The sequence below is a fragment of the Megascapheus bottae genome, chromosome 3 (assembly GCF_031878675.1).
Source record: "Megascapheus bottae isolate mThoBot1 chromosome 3, mThoBot2.hap1, whole genome shotgun sequence".
NCBI lineage: Eukaryota > Metazoa > Chordata > Mammalia > Rodentia > Geomyidae > Megascapheus > Megascapheus bottae.
The window spans coordinates 34224616-34250672 of NC_143511.1; the positions used below are offsets into that span (position 1 = coordinate 34224616).

Sequence of the window (26057 nt, forward strand, 5' to 3'; positions counted from 1 at the left end):
TGTCTGCCCAATCAAGGTGGGCCAGGTGTTTACTGCCTAAATGCTGCACTTTCCTCAAAGGGTCACCATGGTCTCACCTGGGCACAGGCAGTATCATTCTCTAGAGCTGATTCCACCCTCCCATACACACTATGCCTCCTATCAGAAGACTTAAGCACCTGGCTGCCTCCTGGTGACCCTACTCCAGACCTCTTCCTTGGTGTTTGAAGGTGGAAACCCATTAGTGAGAAAGGAAAGTCACCCGCTGACATCCCCATACCCTTTCCACCAGCAAGCTTCCCAGGAAAGCCCCAGAAACTTGTGTGCAGATACCTGTACTGACCACCCGGAGCAGGTAAGGCCCTGGCCCAGATCTATATATAGCAGAAGACAGCAAGCACCAAAAGTTTCCAAAATCCTTTTATTGACAAATTGTGTAAACCAATTACAATAATCCTTCAAATAATAGCTAGTTTGAAAAGTTTAAAACCTGTTGAATATGGTAGAAGCCTGCACTTTCCTTCTCAGCTATAATATGAGAAGGCTATGCAGTTGAAAGGCCTGGGGAACAAATCTCGAAGATCCGGGTGGAGGGGTGGGTGAGCAGAAGGCAGGTTGGGGCTGCCAGTTATCTGTAGAAACCCTTGAACCCAAGGACCTGACGGAAGGCAAGTGCAGTGCTGTGGGTAGGGACTCAAGTGTGGCATTCCAGGGGCCAGCACTCCTTTCCCGGGTCCCTGGCTGCAGATCCCTACCCACTGAGCTTCACAAGGCTGGGTGGTGAACAGAGGGCTGCAGAAAAACCCAGGTGCAATTTTGCACCATTGTCACACCCAATGGCCTAACTTGTGGCTGGAGACCCAGAGGCCAACTGCAGGCAGCGACAACTGCAGGCAGCGGGACAGGTGTGAGTGACCTTACTGCAGAGGGGACAGGGATCTGAGGCAAGGCTGCTATCTCCGTGCAAAGAGAGGAGAAAGACAGGTTTTTCATACAGGTTTGCTTTTATTTGCATGTTCACCTGCAAAGAGAACCAGCCACACCTGGATGGCCGAGGTGTGTCCTAGGCAGGTATCTGCTCTCCAGAAACAGGCACTGGCTGGTGCAGGGACTGCAGGTGGAAGAGACACTGAGCTGAGCAAGGCCCTGGCCACGTCCCGGGCAGCAGGAGTGAAAGGAGTCAGCAGAGCACTGCAGAGTCCATCCAGTGAACATGGTGGTTGAGGGAACCCAAACCAAAAACTTGAAAGCAGTGCTGGAACCCCACTGTGGACACCAGGGCTTTAAAGGCACAAGGCTGTGTCGGGGTGGAAGAGCCCAAGGGTGCCCACATCCAGGGCACACAGGTGAGGTCAAGGGGCCCTGCTGCTTTCTGTACAGGATGGCCTCGGTTCCAGGGTGGGGCACAGCAACACTGCAAAGGAATCACAGGTCAATGATATGTCTTGCCTCATGCCAGGGGAGCCACAACAGGAGCCACTGCTGACCCAGCCCACAAGCAAGTGCAGAACTGCCATGCTGTTAGGGCCAGAAGAAAGATTGGCTTCGGTTCACAAGGGTTATGAGGTGCTTCCCAATGAGTGATGCCTGCTGAGGGCCTCCAGGAGCCCAGGACAGAAACTGAGCATGAGCCCCCCCCTCCCCTCCTCATTGCTGAGGGGAGACCCAGAGACCCTGACCACATGGTCCTGTGAGTCTGATGACCTGATTAGAGGCAGCAAGAGCCTTTTTTTTTTTTTTTTGGCCAGTCGTGGGGATTGAACTCAGGGCCTGAGTACTATCCTTAGACTTTTCTCAAGGCTAGTGCTCTACCACTTGAGCCACAGCATCACTTCCAGCTTTTTTCTATGTATATGGTACCAAGAAATTGAACTAGGTCTTCGTGTATGCTAGGCAAGCACTCTACCACTAGGCCAAACTCCCGGCCCCGGAGCCCTTCCTTTTCTAAGAGGATCTCACCACAGTGCTTGTTCATTCCTGGTTTCCAAGAGGAATGACCTCCTCGGTGACAAAGAACTCTATGGTCTCCTCCTCCCAGTCATCCACGTTGCTGTCCAGCTCGTCAGTGTCCACCCCTAAGGACAAAGACTAGGCTAACTCTGGGCAATGCACTCATGTGGCCCAGTCAAGTCTGAATGAGGGCAGGGAGACCCCTGATCTCTGGACAATTTCAGAACCTTTCACTTACCTCCTCGCAGTTCCAGACGCTCATTTTTCTGTTCCATGTAGAGTTCTTGAGCCCTTTTCCGGTATTTCCGGAAATCCTCCATCATGGTTCGCCTTCTCTCCACCAGTTCCTACATGCAAAATTGGGGGTTACAGAACCAACACAGAACCCACCTGCATTCAGGTTATATCTGCGTAACCAAGAAGAAACGTTCTGCCATCAGTAGCCTGCATCTACCCAGACGACCTCTCAATGATTTCATTTAAGAGGGAACCATTTAGTCAGGCAGGGTGGCTCATGCCTGTAATTCTTGTTACTCACAAGACTGAGATTGGGAGAATCATTGTTGAGGCCAGCCTGAGCAAATATGTTCACAATGGGGCCAGGACTTAGGCCTAGTGGTACAGTGTTTGCATAGCATGCATGAAGACCCTGGTTCAATTCCATGATACCACATACATAGAAAAGGCTGGAAGTCCTGCTGTGGCTCAAGTGTCCTTGAGAAAATTCAAGGACAGTGCTCAGACCCTGAGTTCAAGCCCCAGAACTGGAGAGAAAGAAAAGTGGGGGAGCAGGAACATAGCCTAGTGGTAGAGTGCTCACCTAAGATGTATGAAGCCATGGGTTCTATTCCTTGGTACTACATATATAGAAAAGGCCAGAAATGGTAGTGGCTCAAGTGATAGAGCACTAGCCTTGAGCAAAGTGTCCAAGGACAGTGCCCAGGCCCCAAGTCAAGCCCCAGGACTGGGGAAAAAAAAATTCACAGTAACTCAGAACTAGTAAGAATCAACTGTGCACCAGGCACTGATAGTTCATGCCTGTAATCCTAGCTACTCAGGAGGCTGATTTCTGAGGATCTCAGTTCAAAGCCAGCTCAGGCAGGACACTCCATCAGAGTTGTATTTCGAATTAATCACCACAAAACCGGAAGTGGCACTGTTGCTTAAAATGGCAGAGTGCTAGCCTTGAGCAAAAGAGCCCAGGCCTGGAGTTTAAGCCCTACAACTGACAAAATGAAAAAAACCAAATGTGGGTGGGTGCATCTATCAAACAAGCTATAAGGGAAACGAAAATCGGATAAACATAAATAGTAAACATGAGATGCTATTTAAAAACTAAAACCAAAAAGGGAGTTGCCACCTGTAGAAGAAAAGCTCACTGTCAACAAAATGAGGGACCATGGTGCACAGCAACCCTCTTCCCAGCCCGCTTAGTACAGGGCACCCTCACCAGGGCCAGGGTGAACAGAGGCTCACCTTTGAAGCCTTTGACTGGCTCAGTCGATCCTTCTGCTCAAAGATCTTTGAGTATTTCTTCAGATCCTTCTTAATTTGCTGAAACAAAGACTCAACTCAGTACTGCACAGCATGCAAGCAGCTTCAGCTGCAGGTGACATGATTTAGTTGGTGAGGACCCACAGCCTGGGCATGTGTACCTTTCCAGGGCCTCACTGCCAGTCCCCTACTCCTTGCCTACTTTGCTCTCATCATCTCTGCCCCTCTCCAGCTCTGTGAATCCCCACAAGGAAATTTCCTGTCCAGTGCCACGTGTGGACCTCCTGACACCACCTGCGGGCTAGTAGAGGCCACCTACACACTTTAAGACCACCCTTCCCATCTGGTCCCTCAGCTCCCTTGATGGGGAGCTCTATTTTCCTCTCCCATAAGCCTGCGCATAGCCAGGCTGCCAACCTTTATCTGCTCCTGGCTGAGGAGTGATGGGGGCCGTGGTCTCCAGAGCAGCTGGCAAAAGCGGTCTTTGTTATTCTTCTGCAGTAGGCGCCCTTGGAATGTCCACAGCCAGTAAGCGTTGTCCACCTGCAAAAGGGCAGTGGGTGTCCTGAGTGAGCAAGCACCTTCTGTGCCAACAGCCAATCCAGCCAATGCACCTGCCAACTGTGATTTAGATGTGGTCTCTGCCCTCACCGTGCTCACCTTGCAGCAGAGTGGGTAGCAAACAGGAGACAGACTACATGTGGGCAGGAGATACACGCATGCCTATCTGACCACAGTCTGCAACAAGAACCTTCTGCTAGAACCTGAACCACCTAGCTCAGTCAGCTGACCTTATCTTACACCACAGGACTTTCCTGATCAAGCAGTGCCTGACTCCTGAACTGTATGGTCGCTTCCACAGACCAGCACTCTGGGGACCAAGAGCCCCACAGCTGTGGCAAGGCAGACCTTGTGGCAGCAGCATCTTGCTTGGTATGGACATGGGTATACCTGGTACACCCTGATCTGCCCAGAGAAATCAAACTCAGACATGGTTCCCAGTGCATGTGGAAAGCTGGCTTTCTTAGAGTTTACTCCACTGTACACGTGTAGACCAGATTAACAGCTCAGTGAAAATAGTCACTAGGAGTGGAAGCATGGATCATGTGGTAGAGAGCCACTTGTAAGCTGAAGAAAAAGCTCAGTGATAAGGTGAGGTGCTGAAGTTTTTTTTTTTTTGGTTGGTCATGGGGCTTGAACTCTGGGCCTGGCACTGTCTCTGAGCTCTTCAGCTCAAGGCTACTACTCTACCCCTTGAGCCACAGAGCCACTTCCAGTTTTCTAGTGGTCAATTGGAAATAAGAGTCTCATGGACTTTAGTGTCTGGGCTGGCTTTGAACCTTGATCCCCAGCCTCCTGAATAGCAAGAATTATAGGTGTAAGCCACCGTGCCCAGCTTCTAAGTTTTGTTTTTAGGTTCAAGACCAGGACTTGAACTTGAAATTTGATGCTTTTGCTCACTGGCTCAACCAACTGAGCCATGCCACCAAGTTCAAGTACTAGTATTGGCAAAAAAGAAGTCATAAAATATAAAAAGACATCCTAGAGAGATGTAATCCCCATTTGAGTGTAGTGAGTCCACAGGGTGGGAGGCACTACACAGGGTATGGCTTTGTGCTTTGGCAGCCCCTTTGGACACAAGCTGAGAGGCTCCAGGTAAGGAACATTTGAGAGACTCTGAAAGAAACAACTCCCTATCAGGAAGTTGGATGAAGGATCCCAAATACCAGTGGTGCTGCTACTGAGCAGGGTTTGCCTTCTACTACACATGAATCCTCCACACACTTTCACAGACACAGACAGCAGCCTTAATTAACTGTGGCCAGACAATACAGTGAGATCGGAAATCAAAGCCAAGCTGGATGCCAGTGCTCACACTCCTGAAATCCCAGCTTCAGGGAGGCTGAAAACCAGAAAACCACAGTTTTAGGTCAGCCTAGGTAGGGAAGTCAAGAGGGACACTGGACACTGCCCCCTACAAGATTTAATAAAATCCCCAGAAACTGAGGAGGAAAAGAAAAGGAGCCAAAACCAGAGAGCCAGTTGGGAGCGTGGTCTAGTGGTAGAGTGCTTGCTTAGCACGCAAAGCCCTGGGTTCAATTCCTTGGTACCACACACACAGAAAAAGTCGGAAGTGGTGCTGTGACTCAAGTGGTAGAAGGCTAGCCTTGAACAAAAAGAAGCTCAGAGACAGTGTAGTGCCCAGGCCACAAGTTTAAGCCCCAAGACTGTAAGAACACACACACCCCACAGAAAGTGCTAGGCTTTGGCCTCTGAAGGGCCCAGGGCAGTAGGTCTGGGCCATGGAATCCCTACCTTATGGCTCCACCAGGACACAGAGGTGACCACATAGCGTCCGGTCGGATCCCATTCCACGTCGGAGGCCATGTAGTGCTCAGCAATGTTCATCACGGTGCAGTCTGAGGTATCCACAAACGCCAAGGCCCCATTCATGCTGTGGAAACAAGCACAGAGGCCATGTCACACTTGGGGTCTGGGAAGCACAAGGGGATGTAGGGGGTAGGGAGCCGTGGCCTCTACTGCCTCACCCCATGTTTACCAGGTCAATAACCAGAGTAATCATCTCAAAACAGTGTACCACCACGGTGCATGGATATGCTGTGGTACTATATCTTTAGTACTTCCAAAACCACAACCACCAAGTGTCATCTAGCAAGGGGGAAGTGACAGGAACCCTCTGCCCATGCTTAGCTGGGATGGAGGGGAACAATGGAAGCACAGATTTGGTTGTCAACTGTATGCTCGCGCTACACAAAGACCTGGGATTTCACACAAGGGAAGCAGGGATCCAGAACTATCCTTGTTTACCCAGAGGGCACAATGGTGAAGGTAAGCAGTGGTCTCTCAGCCATCCCAACAAAGCCTCCATAACCTACCTCCTCAGCCCAGCCAGCACGACGAACTGCCCTTGGGGACTCCAGAAGATGGTGTTGGCCTGCTGCTTGTCAAACATCTCTGAAAGGAAAGCCACAGACTGTGAGGACTGAGTGCCCACAGTACTATAGCTGAGACATAGTACTAGGGTTGCCCCAGGAGGCTAGTGCACACACGTCCCCCCATGCCCACACACCCACACATGCTATACCAGACCCACACTTCAAATGAGAAAGCTATCCTGTGAGTTGGGATGTATACCTCAAAGAAAAAGAAAAAAATGAAAAACAAAACCACTGCAGTACTGGAGGGAAGTACATACTGTCTTCTTAAATTCAGAAGACAAAGTGGTAAAGAATTCCCAACATGAAGTACTCATTAGGGCAGTCTCGTTAAGGAGACATGACGAAAACAACACCAAGGGACAACCCCTTTGTGTGCACATAAAACTTCTTAAGTGCTGGGCGCCAGTGGCTCATGCTTGTAATACTCGGAGTCTGAGATCTGAGGATTGCAGTTCAAAGCCAGCCCAGACATGAACATCTGTGAGACTCTTATCTCCAACTAACCACCAGAACACTGGAAGTGGCGCTGTGCCTCAGGCAGCAGAGCAGTAGCCTTGGGCTGAAAAGCTCATGGACAGTATCCAGGCCCAGAGTTCAAACCCTGTGACTGACAAAACAAACAACCCCAAAACTTCCTAAGTCAGAAACCTATCAAGAGGTTGAGATTTATGTCCAAACAATTAGCAAAAAACCCAGAACCTTGGGGGCTGGGAGTTTGGCCTAGTGGTTAAATTGCTTGCCTAACATGCATGAAGACCCGGGTTCGATTCCTTGGTACCACATACATAGAAAAAAGCCGGAAGCGGTGCTGAGGCTCAAGTGGTAGAGCTCTGGCCTTGAGAAAGTCCAAGGACAGTGCTCAGGCCCTGAGCTCAAGCCCAGGACTGGCAAAAAAAACAAAAAACAAAAACAAAACCAGAACCTTGAGCTGTGGCTCAAGCTGTGCCAGCTTTGAGAAAAAAAGCCAAGTGAAAGCATAAGGCTCTGACTGGAGGCCCCAGCACAAACTCATAAAATCAGCTTGAGGAGGTGACTGCTAAGGGCCAGTCTTGTCTAGACTCACAGGTTGTCAGAATTGACTGCATGCAGGCACTTAATCAACTGCTGCCTTTCTTCCTAGCTGGCTGCAGGAGACTGCACTCTAGTGTCCCTCCACCTAGTGGCTATCAGTCCTTGAGACAGGAGACTCAGACTTGCCAGAGAAACCACACAAGTACCTGCACATTCCAAGACAGTCTCAACAGTCCCTGGTGCACAGTGGAGCACTGGAGATAACTCAAATGGTCACCTAAACCTAAATGTTATATACAACATTTAGAAGGTGGTTTGTTTGGTGGCACTAGGGATGAACCCAGACGCTGGGCAAGTACTACTTGAGCCATGCCTTCATTACACCAATTCAGGGTCCCTATTCCTGCCAAATTTTCTCACTGCTGGGCAGTGAGCTACATCCCACTGTCTACACTGCCAAGGCTGATATGGGTCAGGCTGCTTACTGATGAGTTCAATCTTCCCATTGCTTTTCACATGGTAGAAGGAGACGGAGATCCGTGGAGCCTCTCCATGCAGCACAGCAAACTTGCTGCCATTGGGTTCCCAGGCAAAGGCTATGATGGTTTCTGCAAAAAAAAAAAAAAAAAAAAAGCCAGGCCCTTGGTGATCACAGTGACATTTTTATCAGCAATGGTATTTGTTATTCAACCGAGCTCCAAATTCACGGAAGGGACTGCAGGGAAGGCAACAATGAAGCTGTACATCCCCAGATTCCACCAGTTTGAGCTGCATAGGATATTAAGTATGCCTAGTCAGCCCCTAAGGCCTTTTTGGGAGTCACCAGCACCTGGCTTATGCTTGTTTTTGTTATTTTCTTGGCTTGAACAACTATCCTCAAAGTTTTTTGCTCAAGGCTAATACTCTATTGCTTTGAGCCACAGCTCTACTTCTGGTTTTCTGGTGGTTAATAAGAATCCCATGGATTTTCCTGCCAGGACTGGCTTCGAACCATGATCCTTACATTGCAGCCACCAGAGTACCTAGGATTACCACCAACATCCAGCCCTTGTTTTCCTGATACCTGTGACTGGAGTGAGATGAAGTGTCAGTGTAGATTTACTCTGCACTGCCTTTATGGGTGGGTAAGGATGTTGATTACCTTTCCTATCAAACCACCTATATTTCTTGAGAGCACTCTCTGCTCAGTTCACCTGCCCATTTGGTGACAAAGTTGCTCATTCTCTCTAACTTTTTGATTTCTTTGTATAACCTGGGCAGCTAGCAAAGGTTTTCTTCCAATTTGTGAACTGTCTCTTGATTCTGGTGATTATTTCTTTTTCTTTGCAAAAGCCCATGGATATACTACCATGTGTTAATTCTTGTTCTAATCCTCTGGGAATCTAGACTATTCTCATTTGTGTCTAGTTCAAGAAGTTGTTATTAAAAAGCTCTTTGAGGGGGCTGGGAGTTTGGCCTAGTGGTGGAGTGCTTGCTTAGCATGCACTAAGACCAAGGTTTGATTCTGTGGTACCACATACATAGAAAAAAGCTGGAAGTGGTACTGTGGCTCAAGTGGTGGAGCTCTATCCTTGAGTCCAAGGACAGTAGTCAGGCCCTGAGTTCAAGGCCCAGGATTGGAGAAGAAAAAAAAAATAAATAAAAGCTCTTTGAAGGCTAGGAGTGTGGCTTAGTGGTAGAGTGCTTGCCTAGCATACAGGGAGCCCTAAGTTTGATTTCTTGGCACCACATACACAGAAAAGGCTAGAAGTGGTGCTGTGGTTCAAGTGGTAGAATGCCAGCCTTGAGAAAGCTCAAGGACAGTGCCTAGGCCCTGAGTTCAAGCCCCAGGACTAGCAAAAATAAAAACAGAACAAAATAAAAAGCTCTTTGAGTTAGGCGCTAGTGGATCACAACTCAGGGAAGCACCCAGGCTCTGACTACAAACCCTCATAACAGGCATAAAAACAAAACAGAGAACAACAAGAAGAAACTATTTGAGGTTAGTTGGGCACTGGTGGCTCATGTTTGTAATCCTAGCTACGCAGGAAGCTAAGATTTGAGGTCTTCAGTTTTTAGCTAGCCTCCATAACAAAGTCCATGAGACTCTTATCTCTAACCACTAAAAAAGTGACGTTGTGGCTCAAGTTGTAGGGCACAAGCACTAAGTGAAAAAGCGCAGGCTCTGAGTTCAAGCCTTAGGACCAGCACCAAAAAATAAAACATAAAACCAAGCACCAAGGACTACTACTCCCCTGTTCCTGACCAAAACCAACGTACCTTTCATTTCAACCACATCCACAGGCACCTGCTTCTCTCTCATCCGGAAGATTTCAAAATTTGTAACAACACCCTGTTAAAATAAAGAGGTGATAGGAGAATTACATTCTGGAATCTTAAAAACATCAGGGAAAGACTTGAAGGACACCAGGGAACAACCTATGTCATAGTCTTCAAGAAGCAGTTTTGCCAGAAAGCAGATACCATACTACTACACACCATAACAGATGTGAGTACATGTTCACACACACACACATACACACGCACACAGAGTCCAGCCACACAATAGAATACTACCTAGCCACATAAACTGGAGAGAACGCTAGCAGGCTACAATGTAGAGAATGAAGATGGCGAGTAAAAGCTGGCATGAGCCAGATGACAGGGCTCCGCTGTGACATGTCTATAACAAGATGTGCAGTCTGATGGGTGGGCAGTGAGGAGGGCTTTAGGGCATGTGGAGGGGGAGGAGGAGTTCTTTCCACATGGAGGTCTTTCTAAGGTTGTGAAATGCTCTGCAATTAGCAGTGGAAGCCCCAGGTCAACCCTAGGACCACTGAGTTCACTCACCACTTTAAAGCCTTTCCCCCCATCCCCCAGTCCTGGGGCTTGAACTCAGGGCCTGGACACTGTCCCTGAATTTCTTTTACTCAAGGCTAGCATGGTAGCACTCTACCACTTGGACCACAGTACCACTTCTGACTTTTCTGTTTATGTGGTACTGAGGAATTGAACCCAGGGCTTCACGCCTGTGAGACAAACATTCTACCACTACACCACAATTCCAGCCCTAAAGGCTAAGTTTTTAGGGGATATGAATTATATACCAAGAAAAAAAAAGGTTGGGGATGAGGGGAACAGGTATGGTGACACACAAATGTAATCCCATCACTTGGTAGGCAAAAGTAGGAGGATTACAAGTTTGAGGGCAGCATAGGCTAGTAACACCCTATTCTTAAAAACCCAAAAGAGGAGCAAGGCTGTGGCTCAGAATGCTAGCTTTGAGCAAGAGAAGCTCAGGGGCAGTGCCTGGGCCCCAAACTCAAACCAAAAGAGAAAAGAGAAAGGGAAGAGAAATACTTCTAATAGAAGAAAAATTCATGCATTTAAGAATAAGAATTAAATGAAACAAAGTCTGAATGTAAAGAACACTACTCTGTATTTAAAAATAAAATATATTCCTTTAACAGGCGACAGGAAAGGGACTGAGTATAGACAGCACTGTGCTCAACCACAGCGTTGTGCTATCTATCAAAAGGTGATTACAGACAGGATTAAGATGGAGAAGGCTCTAAGTCTCTGGTTCAACCCTGAGCCCAGATTCAGGCCTTCTTGGGGAGGATACCTCCGCCCTTCACCTGTTACCAGTATACAGAACATCTTGTGGGGCCAGATAAGCTGATGAGCCTGAAAAAGGCAACATATCCCACCGGCATCTACTTGCCTGGGTGCCTTTAGGAGTCCTATCGACTTTGACACACAAGTAATCTCCGTTCTTCTGCCAGTGCAGCTTGCAGTCTACCACGTTGAACAGGTTCCGCACTCGGATCTCTTGTCTGCTGGGAAGCTGCATCAGGGTCACCCTGGCTGGAATATCTTTGTCTTCAGGGACCCAGAAGGCAATTATATTACCACCAGGAGACCAAGAGAAGTCTCTGCAGGACAAAGAACACATGCCATTACCAAGACTATGCAACTACAGAACTACAGAACAAAGAGGACAGAGGAACTCCATAGGGGTAAAAGCTAGTCATGGTATGCTGATCCCCCCTACCACACACCTACACCCTCAAAGCTAGCGTAGAGCCAAGTGGTGCTGTAGACATCAGGGTGCTTATTTTGTGATAAAATGAACAAAGACACTGCTCATCCTCCCCACTGCTATACAGCACCTGAGTGCACTAGTACACCGCCACTTCCTTAGGATACATCGTGATGTATACAGTAAGGCTGAGACTGGGTCTTCTAGCTTCATGATGTCTGAATGACTCCCAAGGTTTAGTCCCAAACCAGAAGGTTTGAGAGGACAGAGAAGAGCCAGGGTAATCCCTGACCTCGAAGCTGCCCCACAGGATAAGTATTGTAATGGCAATCTGTGAGTTGAACTAAGTAAGAAACACCCTTATCTGTTATACTTTTGTGTGGGTAGACTGAACTTGAGGCTTTTTGCTTGCCAAGCAGGTAATCTATCACTTGAGCCAGGACTCCCGCACTTTACAGGCACACATCACTATGTCTAGCCTTTTGTGTTAAGCCTTCTTTTGTGTTAAGCTTTCTTTTCTTTTTCTTTTGCCAGTCCTGGGGCTTGAGCTCAGGGCCTAAGCACTGTCCTTGGGCTTTCCTCAAGGGTAGTGCTCTATCACGTGGGCCACAGCACCACTTCAGGCTTTTCTATGTATGTGGTACTGAGGAAATGAACCTGGGTGTTTGTGTATGCTAGGCAAGCACTCTATCAGTGTGCCAAACTCCCTGCCCCACAGGTGGTTTTCTGGCTTGCATCTGCTGTGTCAGTGTCCTGGTTTTGTTTTTTGCCAGTCCTGGGTCTTGAACTCAAGGTCTGAGCACTGTCCTTCCATGTACAGCTTTTCTATGTATGTGGTACCGAGGAATGAAACCTGGGTTTCTGTGCATGCTAGGTACATACTCTATCATGAGGCCAAACTGCTGGACCCCCTGGCTTTATTTTTAATTACAAACTCAAACTGTGCCCAAGAATGTAAACAGAAAAGCTGCCACATCAGTGTCCTTGGATGCTGGCAGGTCACTATTCCAAGCCTACTCAGCTCCCAGAATCTTCAGATAAACTGAAACCAGGACACCAAGGCTGGACCAACGGTCCCCAGCACTTTGCAGGTCACCAGAACAGCAGAAGATTTGCCACCCACACTTCAGTATGTGAAGGCAGCATACACTAAGTAAGACCCTGGTCTTTAAGAGTAGCTTCTGTTCTCAGGAAAAGGGAAGGGTGCCTGTTGAAAGCCTCATAAAATTCCCATTGTAATTTCAATTATCAGGATGGCAGCATGCAGTAGTAGGGATATTGAAAATGAGTTGTTTGCTTGTAAGGTCCCCAAAAGCTGAAGATAAAGTCATGTTTGGAAGGAAGCCCAGAAGTAGCCTCATCTCCACACAGATAGAAAATATGTCTGGTGTGAAGCTGACCAGTCTGGAGTATTATTAGAGTCAATAGCACACCCATGCCCACTGAACAGGAACACTGACTTACTTTATTCCAGAGATCTTCAAACTCTTCTTGTCCAAAAGTCCCATAGACTGTCCAAAAACATAAAACCACAAAGGTTATAGTTGGGTAAAGCCAGGCAATGGCTCAGTTACAGATCTAACCTGCAACACCAAGACTCTGCAATGAATTTGCTTAGGGAGCATAAATACACTGAGGGTGCTAATTGCTGGTAAATAGCAAAACACATACACACTTCCAAAGCCACTGTATGAGCCCAGCCCCCGTCTATTGTGCTCCCTGCACAATACAAGGCTCCATCCCCATGTGACAGGCTGCCAAGCAGCCTTCTTGGGGAAAATTAAAGAAGATGCCTCATCCTCATGCAAAGGCAATGCCAACTACACACAATCACTAGGCTATTCACCCGCAGATGACTCAAATCACTCACCGGCGTTTCATAGATGCTAAGGGTATCTAGGGTCATCCTTGCAAAGAATTTACCATCATGGCTCCATCTAAGAAGACAAGGCAAGATGTACCAGGCTGCACCAACAAAAGAAAAGGCTACACATACTACCTGAATAGATCTACTCACTTGAAAATAGGCCAGTGGGCTGAGCTCTCGCAGTGGAAACCTCTCTTCTTGTGGCCAGTAAGGATGTCCCAGATGATGATGGCCTGAGGGTCATCCTGAGTATCCATCAAGGGGCTAAAAGTCACCAGGTATCTGTAAGAGAGGGGAACACTTAGTATAGCTGTGTGTGAGGGTCTTGCTATGTAGTCCAGGCTAGCACGGAACAAAATCCCGCTGGCTTAGCCCAAAGCATGCATCACCACATTGGCTAACAGCCCACAGCATACTCGTGAGAAAGGGTTGCCTCTCTATGCATACATGGTAAATATCAAGCTACATCACACATCACTATAGGTCTCAGGCGTGATGCCCTGCATAACAAACAGCTGAGACTTCTGGAGTCAGTCCCTTCCCCATATAACACTTGCTCAAAGTAAGAAGCAGATGACTGGGGGCCGGGAGTTTGGCCTAGTGGTAGAGTGCTTGCCTAGCATGTACGAAGACCCGGGTTCAATTCCTCGGTACCCCACATACATAGCAAAAACAAAAGCTGGAAGTGGTGCTGAGGCTCAAGTGGTAGAGCTCTAGCCTTGAGAAAGTCCAAGGACAGTGCTCAAGCCCTGAGCCCAAGCCCAGGACTGGCAAAAAAAAAAAAAAAAAGAAGCAGATGACTATAAGTGTGGCTCAAGTGCAGAGTACCTGCCTAGCAAGTGGTAGGCCCTGAGTTCAAACCCCAGTATCAAAAGAGAGAGTAGGAAGTGAGAGAGGGTACTGGAATAGCAAGTCCAAGGGAAACCCTGTGGCCTCTGCAAGGGTCAAAGAATAGTGTCTCCACCCAAAGTGACACCCTGAACAATTCTGCTAAGTGGGCAAACCTTGAGGGAGCTTCACTCTGAATAATTAAGACTAACAAGGTAAACAGAACAGATGGCCACATATGGCTCTATGGTGAGTATCCTTCCAATGGGACGCCTGCGTCTAGGGAGAGCAATTCTAGAGCATTCATGTACCGGGCACTGTCTGTCTGCACACACCTGTGCCCTTGTTTTCATAAGGTGCACAAATCTTGGGCAGACTGCCCCTGGGAAGGCAAGTGTCTGTTCTTAACACTTTATCTAAAAAGCCAGATGAAACCAGACACCAAAGAGGAAACAAGTCCATCTGTCCGTCATTCTCTCTCTGCCAGCCCTGTGGCTTGAACTCAGGGTCTGGGCACGGTCCCTGAGCTTCTCTTGCTCAAGGCTAGTACTCTATCACTTGAGCCACAGCACCATTTCTGGACTTTTCTGTTTATGTGATACTGAAGAATTTATCCCAGAATGATAGGCCAGCACTCTATCACAAGCCAGATTCCCAGACCAGGAAGCAAATCTTAATGGGAAAATAGACTTCCCACTGCAATTCACACAAGCAAAGCATCTATGCATCATTTTTCCTATGCCTCCTGCATCAGGGATCCAGCAACGAATCATAGTTAAGTCTCTGGTTCAGGTGCACAGAAAGACAACTGACCAGATACCCTTTTGAGAATCAACACCACAAAATAGGAGGGAAACTACCCAACGCTTGCTTGTGAGCTGAATACAACCAAAACAAAGCTGCATTAAAGACACTGTCAAATCACTTACAGCAATACGCATAAAAATGTTTCCCTTTTTTTGGCCAGTCCTGGGGACTGAACTCAGGGCCTGAGCACTGTCCTTGGGTTTTCCTCAAGGCTAATGCTCTACCACTTCAGCCACAGTATCACTTCTGGCTTTTCTATGTATGTGGTACTGAGGGATCGAATCCTGGTCTTTGTGCATGCTAGGCAAGCACTCTAAAACTAGGCCAAACTCCCAGTCCCGCATAAAAATGTTTCTATGAGAGCTGGGATGTAGCTCTGTGGCAGAACAACTTGCCTGTCATACTATTCAAGACCCTGGATTTGATTCTTAGCATCACAAACAAAAACAATTAACAGTTGTTCCAGAAATAGGAACGAGCCTACGATTAGGCCTGGTTCTAATCCAAACCTATCTCATTACATATGGGGAAATATGAAATCTGAAGAAAATTCAAACCCAAATCTACTTCTGGTCCTGAACAGATAAGGACACTGACCCTGTGGTTCCTGGTCAATTTTCTGCGTATAACACTGCTAAGCTAAGAGGCTCAGAAGAACTGCCACAAACTTTATGCGGAAGCTCTATATGCAGAGAACTCTCAGCAGGCCAGAGTTATACTGCAGGGTACTAAGTCCCCTGCTTCACAGAAAGAGAGAGTGCCAGAGGCAGGGAGGAGCTGAGAGAGGCCCTGGGCAACTAGCTCACAGAGCTCAGGGTCAAACTGTGAGCCTTATGAGGGCTCTTTCCAACTTTCCTGTCCTCTTCCCTCCAACCTCACCTCCCATATACAAGCAAGAAAAACCTTCTCAGGACTGGCAAAAAATGATTAGCCCTTGGACTAGATCTACTCTGTTACCCTCACTGTCCTATATCACACTGTTGCACCATGCAATGACACTGCACCTGAAATCAAGTGCTAAATCAACACTCAGTTTACAAAATCAGTGACTACAGCATGGATATACTGCTCAGCATTCTGTTCCTTGGAATGCATACTTGGGGTATGAAGATGGCTGGTTCTTGTTGGGTGTCTAGGGTTCATACCTGTAATCTTAGCTACTCAGTAGGCTGAGATCTCAGGATCTCAGTTTGAAGTCAGCCCAGAAAGTCCATAAAACACCTATCTCCAATTAGCCACCAAAATGCTAGAAGCAGAGCTACGGTTCAAGCAGTAGAGCGCTAGCTTGAGTGAAACAGCTATGGTACAATGCCCAAGCCGTAAGTTCAAGCCCCACTACTGGCACACATAAAATAATCCCCATGAGTCCAGGTACATGTTTACTCCTGCCCCCCAGCTCACCTTTCACAAGGGGAGAAGTCAATGAGCTGGACTCCTTGGTGGCTGAATCTCTGGATCTGCTTGAACTTCTCTCCCCCCCAGAGAGCAATGCCTCTCTGATGAAAGGTAGCCAGGTAGGTGCCCTTCGGGGACCAACGCACATAAGTCTCCGTCCATCTCTGTGAAGAGGGGAGGGGGAATGTTATGACACCAAGATCCAGCTTTCCCCAGTGAGTCTCCTTGCACTTCACAAGATAAAGAGTTTGAAATTTAGTTGCTTCCAGAGAGGAACCCCAGAAGAAGCAAGCCACCTGCTCTCTCAAGTTTTTCCTGGAAGGCAAGTGCCACTCAGAAAAAACTGGAAATACATGCTGCTGATACACACCGCTCTCTCTTCAATTGACACAGGATCCTTTACGTCATTCCAGAATATGGATGTCCGATCTCCACTCTCAAAAATTACACTGTATTGATCTCTGCATTCTGCCTCTTCCAACCAGTAACGTAGATTTCCCTAAAAAGAACCAAGAGACTTAATGCTGTGTGTGTGTGACAGAGAGAGTGTCGTGGAGCTTGAACTTGGGCCTCAGCCATATCCCTGAGCTCTTTTTGCTCAAGGCTAGTGCTCTACCACGTGAGCTATAGTGCCACTTCTGGTTTTTTTGGTGGTTAATTCATGGGCTTTGCTGCCCGGGCTGGCTTTGAACTGTGATCATCAGATCTCAGCCTCCTGACTAGCCAAGGTGACAGGTATGAGCCACTAGCACCTAGGTCCATTCTTTCATTTAGCAAAAGAACTCATTTGTAACTATTGTACTTAGAGATGACATCTTTAACTCTTATGAAAATCCTAACTTTGAGTTCAAACAACATTTCTTTAAACTGTGGAGCCACAGGACTTTGTACAACTTACCAGGTCTTTGAAAGGCTGTTTCTCTGGAATGTCCCATTCGTCACTGATGGTCATGTATCTGAAAGAGAACTGACACTGATGAGCGGCATCCTGCAAGGGGTGAGGGCCATAGCAGTGCGCCCTCTCTCATCACCCCCCCCCCCCAGTGACAGGAAAGGACCCATGTTCGCTTGCAAGCTGCTAGCAGGGCACATGGGAAGAGGTGTAACACTGCCAACATGTGGCCAACCTCATAAGAGTAATCTCCAGGCCAGTAGCACTCAATGAGGGGCCACGTGTCACCCAGAAATGTCTAATTTCACATTATCCACATGGGTCTCAGGAAAGCTTGAACTCACTTGTCAAAGTCAGTGAACAGGTTGACCCGGAACGTGTGCTGCTTGTCCAGCTTGTAACCATCAGCGTTTTTCACAGCGTCCACAGCATGGGCAGGAGCCGCATATTCCAGAAAAATATACCTGAAACAGTGAGCTAATGTGCACATGCATCTTTGTTGGCACATAAGCATACCTGTGTCCCTACTGTAGTCACACTGAAAAATGAGGTACTACACAGGCCAACCACGTCCTAAAGTGGAATGAAATCACACCCAGAAGATCCAGGTCTCTTACTTTATGGTAACTACAGAAATGTTAATAGAAGCTGGGCATGTGGCTTTCCCCTATAATCGTAGCTATCCAGGAGGCTGAGATTTAAGGATCCCAGTTCAAAGCCAGCCTGGGCACTAAAATCCATGAGACTTTTATCCCCAATTAATCAACAGCAAACCGGAAGTACTGTTGTGGCTTAAGGGGTAGGGCAGTAACCTTGAGCTAAAGAGCTCAGGGACAGCACCTAGGCTCAAAGTTCATGTCCCACAACCGACCCCCCCCCCAAAAGTTAACAGGAATGTCCACTGTTTTACTTGTGCTATGATTCATGATACGTATATATGGAAAATCTTACCAGGTTGTATACTTTTTTTTTTGGCCAGACGTGGGGCTTGAACTCAGGGCCTGAGCACTATCCTTGGGCTTTCTCAAGGCTAGAGCTCTACCACTTGAGCCACAGCATCACTTCTTGCTTTTTCTGTGTATGTGGTACTGAGGAATGGAACCCGGGTCTCCATGCATGCCAGGCAAATACTCTACCAACTAGGCCAAACTCCTGGCCCCACTTTGATTATAAGTAAATGCTTAACACAGAATGAAAGTCAAAGTTTATCCTAATTCCCCAAAAAAGAAATTCATGAATAGCATTACCATAGCAATTTTTCAAACGAGTGTAGCTTATTAGCCTTCAAGCCCTTAATTTTTAAAAAGTGAGTACTTGGCCAGGAGTGTGGCCTAAGTGGCCTAGTCGTAGAGTGCCTGCTTAGCGTACACAAAGCCCTGGGTTTGATTCTTTGGTACCACATACACAGAAAAGGCTGAAAGTGGTGTTGTGCCACCAAGCAGTAGAGTGCTAGGCTGGAGAAAGCCCAAGGAAAGTGAGTGCTATCATGCTCTCATCTCAGCTCTGGAAGGCTAGAAATTATAGGAAAGGTCAGTGGAGAAGGGCTGAGACTGAGAAGCAGCAAATGACCGACCTCCCATGGCTACTCTGGACTAGACCTACAGCAAGCACAGCTCTATAGCCTTGTACTGGGTATAGTAGACACTTTCTACCCCTCAAGAGCAAGATATGGGCTCAAAGTGCTTATAATCTCAAAGCAAACAAAGACAATAGAATCCCACAGTACTTACAGGATGGATGGGGTAGGGGCACTCAATAGGCCTTGAGTTCTATCCTTGATGCCATAAAAAGTAAATAAACATCAAGGATTGAACTGAAATCTCTTTGTTCAACTATTTAAAGATTATATAAAGAAAAATAACCCACATTGTAGGAAAGACTCAATGAATAAACAAACAAAAAGAACAAGCAAATATAATCAAAGACTTCAGCCAGATGCCTGTAAACTTAGCTATTCAGGAGGCTGCAATTCCCATTTGAAGCCAGGCTGGGCGAGAAGGCCTATTAAGACTCTTAGCTCTAATTAACCACCACAAAACCTGAAGTGGCACTGTGGCTCAACTTAGTAGTGGGTTAGTCTTGATCAGAAGCTCAGTGACAGTGCCCCAGGCCCTGAGTTCAAGCCCAATGAGAAAGAAAGGAAGAAAGGAAGGAAGAAAGGAAGGAAGGAAGACAGAAATAAGTTCCACCTGGGCATTGATGGCTCACATCTGTAATCCCAACTACTTAGGAGACTGAGATCTGAGGACTGTGGCTCAAAGCTAGCCTGGGCATGAAAGTCCACAAAAGTCTGTGAGACTCTTATCTCCAATTAACCACCAGAAAACAGGAGCTGGTGCTGTGGCTCAGTGAAGAGTGCTAACGTTGAGCTGAAGAGTTCAGTGACAGAGCCCAGGCCCAAAGGTCAAGCCCCACAACCAGCTTTAAAAAAAAAAAAAAAGAAGAAAGAAAAGAAAAAAAAATGCAGAAGTGGAGGTATGGCTAAAGATGTGGCTATAGCACCAATCTTCACCTACAAAAATGTCTTTGAAATCCTGTCAGCCTTAGGATCAACTGGTGCCTTTTCCTGCACCAACTCCTTGTTCCCCTTAAAGCACGACTAACTCACAACTCCACTCTCTAAGAGTCCTCCTGCCTCCTCTCAGCCAAGTGCCAGGTAAGTACCCTGTGGAGTCTTACAAGCAGGTGTCCTGCATACTCCCACTCACACAGGAGACATACAGTCATGTGGTAGACATGACACCAAGGAATGCAAGTGCTACTTACACCAAGGGGGTGACTCACCCTTTTGTCTTTCCATCCTCTTCAGGGTAATAGTCATTTGTGATTTTCCCAAACTTGGAGAAGATCTTGTGGATGACATTTTTGAGTTTCTCGAGTCGGTCAGGACCCACCTGAGGAACGTTGTCCACCACAATCACAGAATCAATTCCGTCTGCCTCCTGGGGCCGGTCTTTTAGTATGTCCCCGAGTAATTCTGTGATGTATGGCAGGAGACACATGAATGCATTAGCTCAAAACACGGGACCCATTTCCAAAAAGAAATCATCACCCTAAGTTCCTTCAGAAATTAACTGTGAAAGAACCACAGACTTCAATGGTCACAATCCCTCTGATGTGATTGATCATCAGCTTCTGGCAATAATGGAAGACTTGAAAAGAATAAAATCCTTCAATATGCAAATGCAAACAAGGAAAATTTGAACAATATTTATGATCAGATCTCCCAAAGATCCTTGGGTACCAAAAGCTTTAAGGAAACACCTGGGGAAAATACCATCCCAGTGTCAACTGCACAGAACTCTGAAGGGGACTATTCACAGATTTTAGCAAATATTTACATGCCTCATGCCTTCAAAGTAATTTTGTTTCAGTGAGTACAAATTACTAGAACTACTCAGGAAGAATAGAAATAAAGAAAAGCAAGAGATGAACAAGAAGATGACACTGGTGACCTCCACACTCAAGTTCCCAGAGTCATTCCTGCTTTCTTGCTTTTCACAAGAGAAGAGGAAAGCAAATAGGCAAAGGCAGAGATTCTCTACCTCTGCAGAGCCCCCAGCACTGTGTGCCAGAGCTAGCTAGAACAACAACTGAGCTCAGGAGACTCTTGACTTCCCCTACTGAGTCATTACAAATATCATTACAAAGGATTCAGAAAAGATAGCTGCACAAGTGGAGGTCTGCTGCAGGGGGCTCCTGCCCCTCAGCCTCTCCCATCACCCTGCAGGTACCTTCACAGTGAGCTATGCTGAGGCTCTCTTGGTCCTCCTGAGTCTTTGCATTAGTGATGGGCCATTAGTGTAAGAACTCAATCTGTATCATCAGTCCTCTTCAGAGACTAAGGGAGGCCTCAGAAGTGCCAACCCTCCAATCAGGTGGTTGGTACCCAACAAAGCTATTTAGAAACTTATCACTTTGGAGGTCCCAGGTTACCAGGAGAGTATCAGGAACCAGAAGCTGAGAGCAAGTACCAAGTCCTGTTACATAAAGCATCACTACTACCTGGTTGGCAGACAAGCGCAGGGCATTCAAAGTATGGGACTAGAGATACCGAGTTCAATTGTTGCAGTTTGTGACAGCACATGGGGCAAGTGAGATGGTAATATGCTATATATGTTTTTTTTTCTTGTTGGTCATGGGATTTGAACTCTGAGTGCTGGCCTGAGTGCTGTCTCTGAGATGTTCAGCTCAAGGCTAGTTAGGACTCTACCACTTGAGCCACAGCCCAACTTCAGGTTTTCTGACAGTTAACTGGAAATAAGACTCTCTCGTGGATGGGGGGGAGGGTAGGGTAATGGGTACCAAGACATGTGAAAGGGTATCAATGTATGTGAATTAATGCACCTTTTATCTGGCAAATATCATGTAACCCTTTTACTAATTACAACAAAAAAAATAAAAAATAAATAAAAAAACAACAACAACAACAAAAAAAGACTCTCTCATGGACTTTTATGGCAGGGTTGTCTTCGAACCTCAATCTTCAGATCTTAACCTCCTGAGTAGCTAGGATTACAGGCGTGAGCCACCAGTGCCTGGCTAGTATGCTATTTTATTTCCACAACTGTGCCATTTAAAAACCTGTGATGTTATGTTCATGTCCTGTGTGTGTGTGCGCGCGCTCGCTCGCATTTGCACTGGTCTTGAGGCTTAAACTCAAGGCCTGGGAGCTGTCTTTGAGCAAGTTGGCTTAAGGCTAATGCTCTTCCACTTGAGCCATAGCTCTACTTCTGGCTTCTTGGTGGTTAATTGGAACTAAGAGTTTCATGGATTTTCCATCCTGGACTGGCTTCGAACCTTGATGTTTACACTATAAGTCTCCTGAATAGCTAGCATTACAGGTGTGATCCACTTGCTTTTAAAACACAAAACTTCAGCACTCAACTTCCTTAAAAATCAATTAATTTCTATTAAAATGATCAGGAGTAAGAAAAACAGAAGAGTATATGGTATTAAGATAGTGGGAGCTGGGAGCTGTGGCTCACGCCTATAATCCTAGCTACTCAGGAGGCTGAGATCTGAGGAATGCTGTTCAAAGCCAGCCCAGGGGAACTAAAGTCTGTGAGACTCTTATCTCCAATTAACCTCTAGAAAATTGGAAGTGGTGTTGTGTCTCAAGGGGTAGTAGCCTTGAATTGAAGAGCTCAGGGAGAGTACGCAGGCCCAGAGTTCAAGCCCCAAGATGGACCAAAAAAAAAAAAAAAAGGAAAGATAGTGGTGTTAAAAAAAAAAAAAAAGATTAACAGGGCCAGGAGTTTGGCCTAGTGGTAGAGTGCTTGCCTAGCATGCACGAAGACCTGGGTTTGAATCCTTGGTACTACATACATAGGAAAAAAATCCAGAAGTGTGCTGAGACTCAAGTGGTAGAGCTCTAGCCTTGAGAAAGTCCAAGGACAGTGCTCAGGCCCTGAGGTCAAGCGCAGGACTGGGAAAAAAAAAAAAAAGGTAACATACACAAATGGGTCTGGAAAAGTATACTAGAACTCCAGAAATAGTTGCGACTCAGTGGGGGTCATTAATTGCTATTTTGAGATTTGTCTCAGAGAGTCCATATGCTCCAGCACAGATAAAAAAAAAACACCAGCACAAGGGAGGCGTAGCAAATCTCATCTTTTAAATATGCACATGATACAAACCCTACCCCCAGTTAACCAAGGTGAATGTTAGCCAGGCACTGGTGGCTCAGGCTGTATGCTAACCACTTAGAAGACTGAGATCTAAGAATCATGATATAAAACCAGCATGAGGGGCCAGAAGCATGGCCTAGCATGCATGCAGCCCTAGATGTGGATTCCTTGGTACTACACACACAGAAAAAGCTGGAAGTGGTGTTGTGGCTCAAGTGGTAGAGTGCTAGCCTTGAGAAAGCTCAAGGACATTGGTGGGAGGGAAACATTACTAGGAGCTGGGAAAGAAAGATCCCTTTAAACCTGCCATCAAAACACACCTAACAGACTAAACCACATTAGTAATACACCCAGATGAGACTACTGGGTAATTTTTTTTAAAAGCAAAAGCTAAAGAAGGAGCTCTATTTGAGTAGCTGGGATTACAGGTACTCAAGAAGCTGAGGTGGGAAGATTCCGTGTTCCAAGTCTGCCTGAGCAATGTATCTATCCTCATCTCAAAATAATACACATGTTGTTTTGTTTTTCTTTTCTTTTTATGATGAAGCCTCATGGAACTTTCTATCCAGACTGGACTCAATCCATAATCCTCCAGGTCTCAGCATCCTGAGAGTAACTAGGATTACAGGCATGAGCAACTTGTGCCTGGTTTAAAAATATTTTAAAAGGGTGCAGGAAGCTCAGTGGTTAAGTACTTTCCTAGCATACGCAAGGCCCTTGGGCTCAATCCCCAATACTAGGACAAGGGGGAGAGGTGAAGTACTTATCCCTCACAGTAAAGATGCTCAAAAATTATGGGGGCTGGGAGTTTGGCCTAGTGGTTAAAGTGCTTGCCTAGCATGCTCGAAGACCCGGGTTCGATTCCTTGGTACCACATACTTAGAAAAAGCCAGAAGTGGTGCTGAGGCTCAAGTGGTAGAGCTCTAGCCTTGAGAAAAGTCCAAGGACAGTGCTCAGGCCCTGAGCTCAAGCCCCAGGACTGGTTTAAAAAAAAAAAAAGATGCTCAAAAATCAGAAAAAAAAAGGGAGGGGGTGAGGGAGGGAGAGGCTTGGGAGTCATATCAGTGCCAGACATTCTCACTATAGAAACTGTAGTGAAATCCTTGGGTCTCCTTTAAAACATGTTCACCATACAATTAAGTGGCCTGTTGAGCTGCATTTGAACTTACAAAGCTCACAATAAAAAGTTTGGCTTGCATACAAACTGTGGATTCCTTCCCACAAGCTCAAATCATGTAGCTATCCTTTAACAACCTGCTCACACCTAGAAAGGAATAAAAGATGCGCACATCAGGGGTGTGGCACCAGAGGACCCAAAGCATTGCATACAGGGGTGTGTGACCTGTGCCCAAGTGGTTATCCTAAATATCATACACCTCAATTCTATGAGAAATTCTCATTAGCACCTGAGAGTTAGACGGGTTTACACAATGCTTAAAAAAAAAAAAAACAAAAAACCTGTAAATAACTAAAATTCAAAGGAGCCTCAAAACCCAAACTTGGATTTTTACGTGGTATTCTTTTGTCCCCTGAGATATTTAGTTGATATATTAAAAACAAAAACAAACAAAAAACCCAACCTGGTTGTGTACTTAGCCTGGGGAGTTGAAAATGCTAAAGCTCAGAAGATCAACATTAGTCGCTTTCAGAGGAATGCTCCCAGACTGGAGGCAGAAATTAATGCCTGTATAACCACCAAAATCTAGTATTTTTGAAAAGCAATCTTCAATTCAGGCACAATGGTCTCCCCAAGGGGGAGCAGGCAGATTAAAGACAAAAACAGACGGAAAACAAGGGAGAAAGAGAAGCAAGATGAGAATCTGACCGGCTGCGCGACAGGGGGACACGATCAATCCAGCGCTCCACGACCTGTTCCTCCCGATTATCTCTGACTGTCCGGCCAGCGATGGGGTGGCACATCAGAGTGTCCACCTCTGCCCACAGCTGCTACACTTTATGCAAAGCTGCACCCCCGGCTCCACCACGCCCCACTCTCCACGATCCCCAAACGCCCGCTATGCTACAAGCTCCTGCACGGCCTCTCCCGGGCCCTCTCTTAGGAGGAAGGAGAGCAGAGGACCGGTGTGGCAAACCGGAGCCCCCGCGGCCGCCCGGGGTGACTTCCGCGACACCATCGCCGAACTGGTGCGCGGGCTGCGGATCTTCCCAGTGGACTCGGCCACACTCACGCCCCTCACCTTCCTCGCTCACGTCGTCCACGAAGTCCTCGGGGTCGCTGAAGGAAGGCTCGTCCGCCTCGCCGTTCTCCACTGCCCGCGGCTCAGCCTCGCCCGCGCCGGCCTCGGGACCGCTGGCCTCCTCCTCAGCTGACGCACTGGCTGGGCCATCGGCGGGCTGCTCATCGGCCTGCTCCCCAGAACCATCGGCCTGGGCCGAAGCAGGGGTCTCGGCCTGTGGGGCGGCCTCCTCGGGGGACCGCGACCGGGACGACCCGTCAGGGGCCGGCGCCGCCTCCTCCGCCCGCTCGGCCCTCACCTCGGGCTCCGACCCGGCCGCCGTCCCTTCGTCGGCGTCCGCGGACTGTGCCACCCCGGGTGAGCCGGGCCCTGCCGGTTCCTCCTCTGGAGGCGGCTCAGCTGCCGGCTGCTGCTGCCGCGTGGGCTCAGCCCGTTCCTCCGCCGCCTCGGGCGCCGCCACGTTCTCCGCGTCCTGCATGGGCCTCGCGCGGTCTCTCCACGGGCACCGCCGCCGCCACCGCCGTGCTTCCGACTCCCAGGATGCAACGCGCGCCGGCTAGCGCTTAGCCATGTGCGTGCGTCTGGGGCAGGACTGTACCAGTATGTGGCGAGGGGGGATACCCACGCCCTGGTTCCTCAGAAGGAGCCCGAACAAATTCACACGGCAGGAAGGCTGTGTGTAGACAGTCAGCGGATACGTATCCGTGATCATGAAGTCCTGTATCCGATTACCCAAGTTTATTCCTGGCAGTGACGAGCTCACTGGAAGCCATCACCATCTCGTTTTCTTTGGGGAATGGTTCGGCCCAAAATGGCAGCCGCCGCTTTCCCTCTCCCAGCGGGCGCTGCGGGAGAGGGTTAAACTATTTGAGCGCCTGCTAGGCAGACTTCAAAAGTCATTTTCATTTATGCGATCGGATGAAAACAAGATGGGAGTAAAAATCCAGTACCACAGACACAGGAAAGTTCCACAGACGACTCTGATTATGCATTTATCCGCCTTTAAAAGGACACCGCTTGGCTTA

The 26057-nt window shown here is 47.5% G+C and overlaps 1 protein-coding gene across 1 annotated transcript; it reads right to left on the reverse strand.

Moving 5' to 3' along the window:
- Positions 1-964: 964 nt before the first annotated feature.
- On the reverse strand, positions 965-25565 carry Eif3b (eukaryotic translation initiation factor 3 subunit B). Its single transcript, XM_090329850.1, has 19 exons — positions 25033-25565; positions 19989-20181; positions 17549-17668; positions 17211-17268; positions 16683-16811; positions 16319-16476; positions 13433-13564; positions 13286-13352; positions 12880-12926; positions 11098-11308; positions 9654-9726; positions 7880-8002; positions 6321-6399; positions 5740-5878; positions 3841-3966; positions 3406-3483; positions 2168-2276; positions 1939-2054; positions 965-1393 (listed from the first exon to the last, which is right to left on the reverse strand). The coding sequence occupies exons 1-18, from the start codon at positions 25508-25510 to the stop codon at positions 1951-1953; spliced, it is 2424 nt and encodes an 807-aa protein (XP_090185976.1). The 5' UTR covers positions 25511-25565; the 3' UTR covers positions 965-1393; positions 1939-1950.
- Between the last annotated feature and the right edge of the window lie 492 nt (positions 25566-26057).

What these genes read in the sequence shown, in the direction of transcription:
- Eif3b (XM_090329850.1), bottom strand. Translation starts at nt 25,510, where the DNA reads ATGCAGGACGCGGAGAACGTGGCGGCGCCCGAGGCGGCGGAGGAACGG. An exon ending in AACAGCCTTTCAAAGACCTG is followed by an intron (nt 16,812 to 17,210) that starts GTAAGTTGTACA and finishes GGTTCTTTTTAG; the next exon opens with GGAAATCTACGTTACTGGTT. An exon ending in GGACTCCTAAAGGCACCCAG is followed by an intron (nt 9,727 to 11,097) that starts GCAAGTAGATGC and finishes TTATTTTAACAG; the next exon opens with GGTGTTGTTACAAATTTTGA.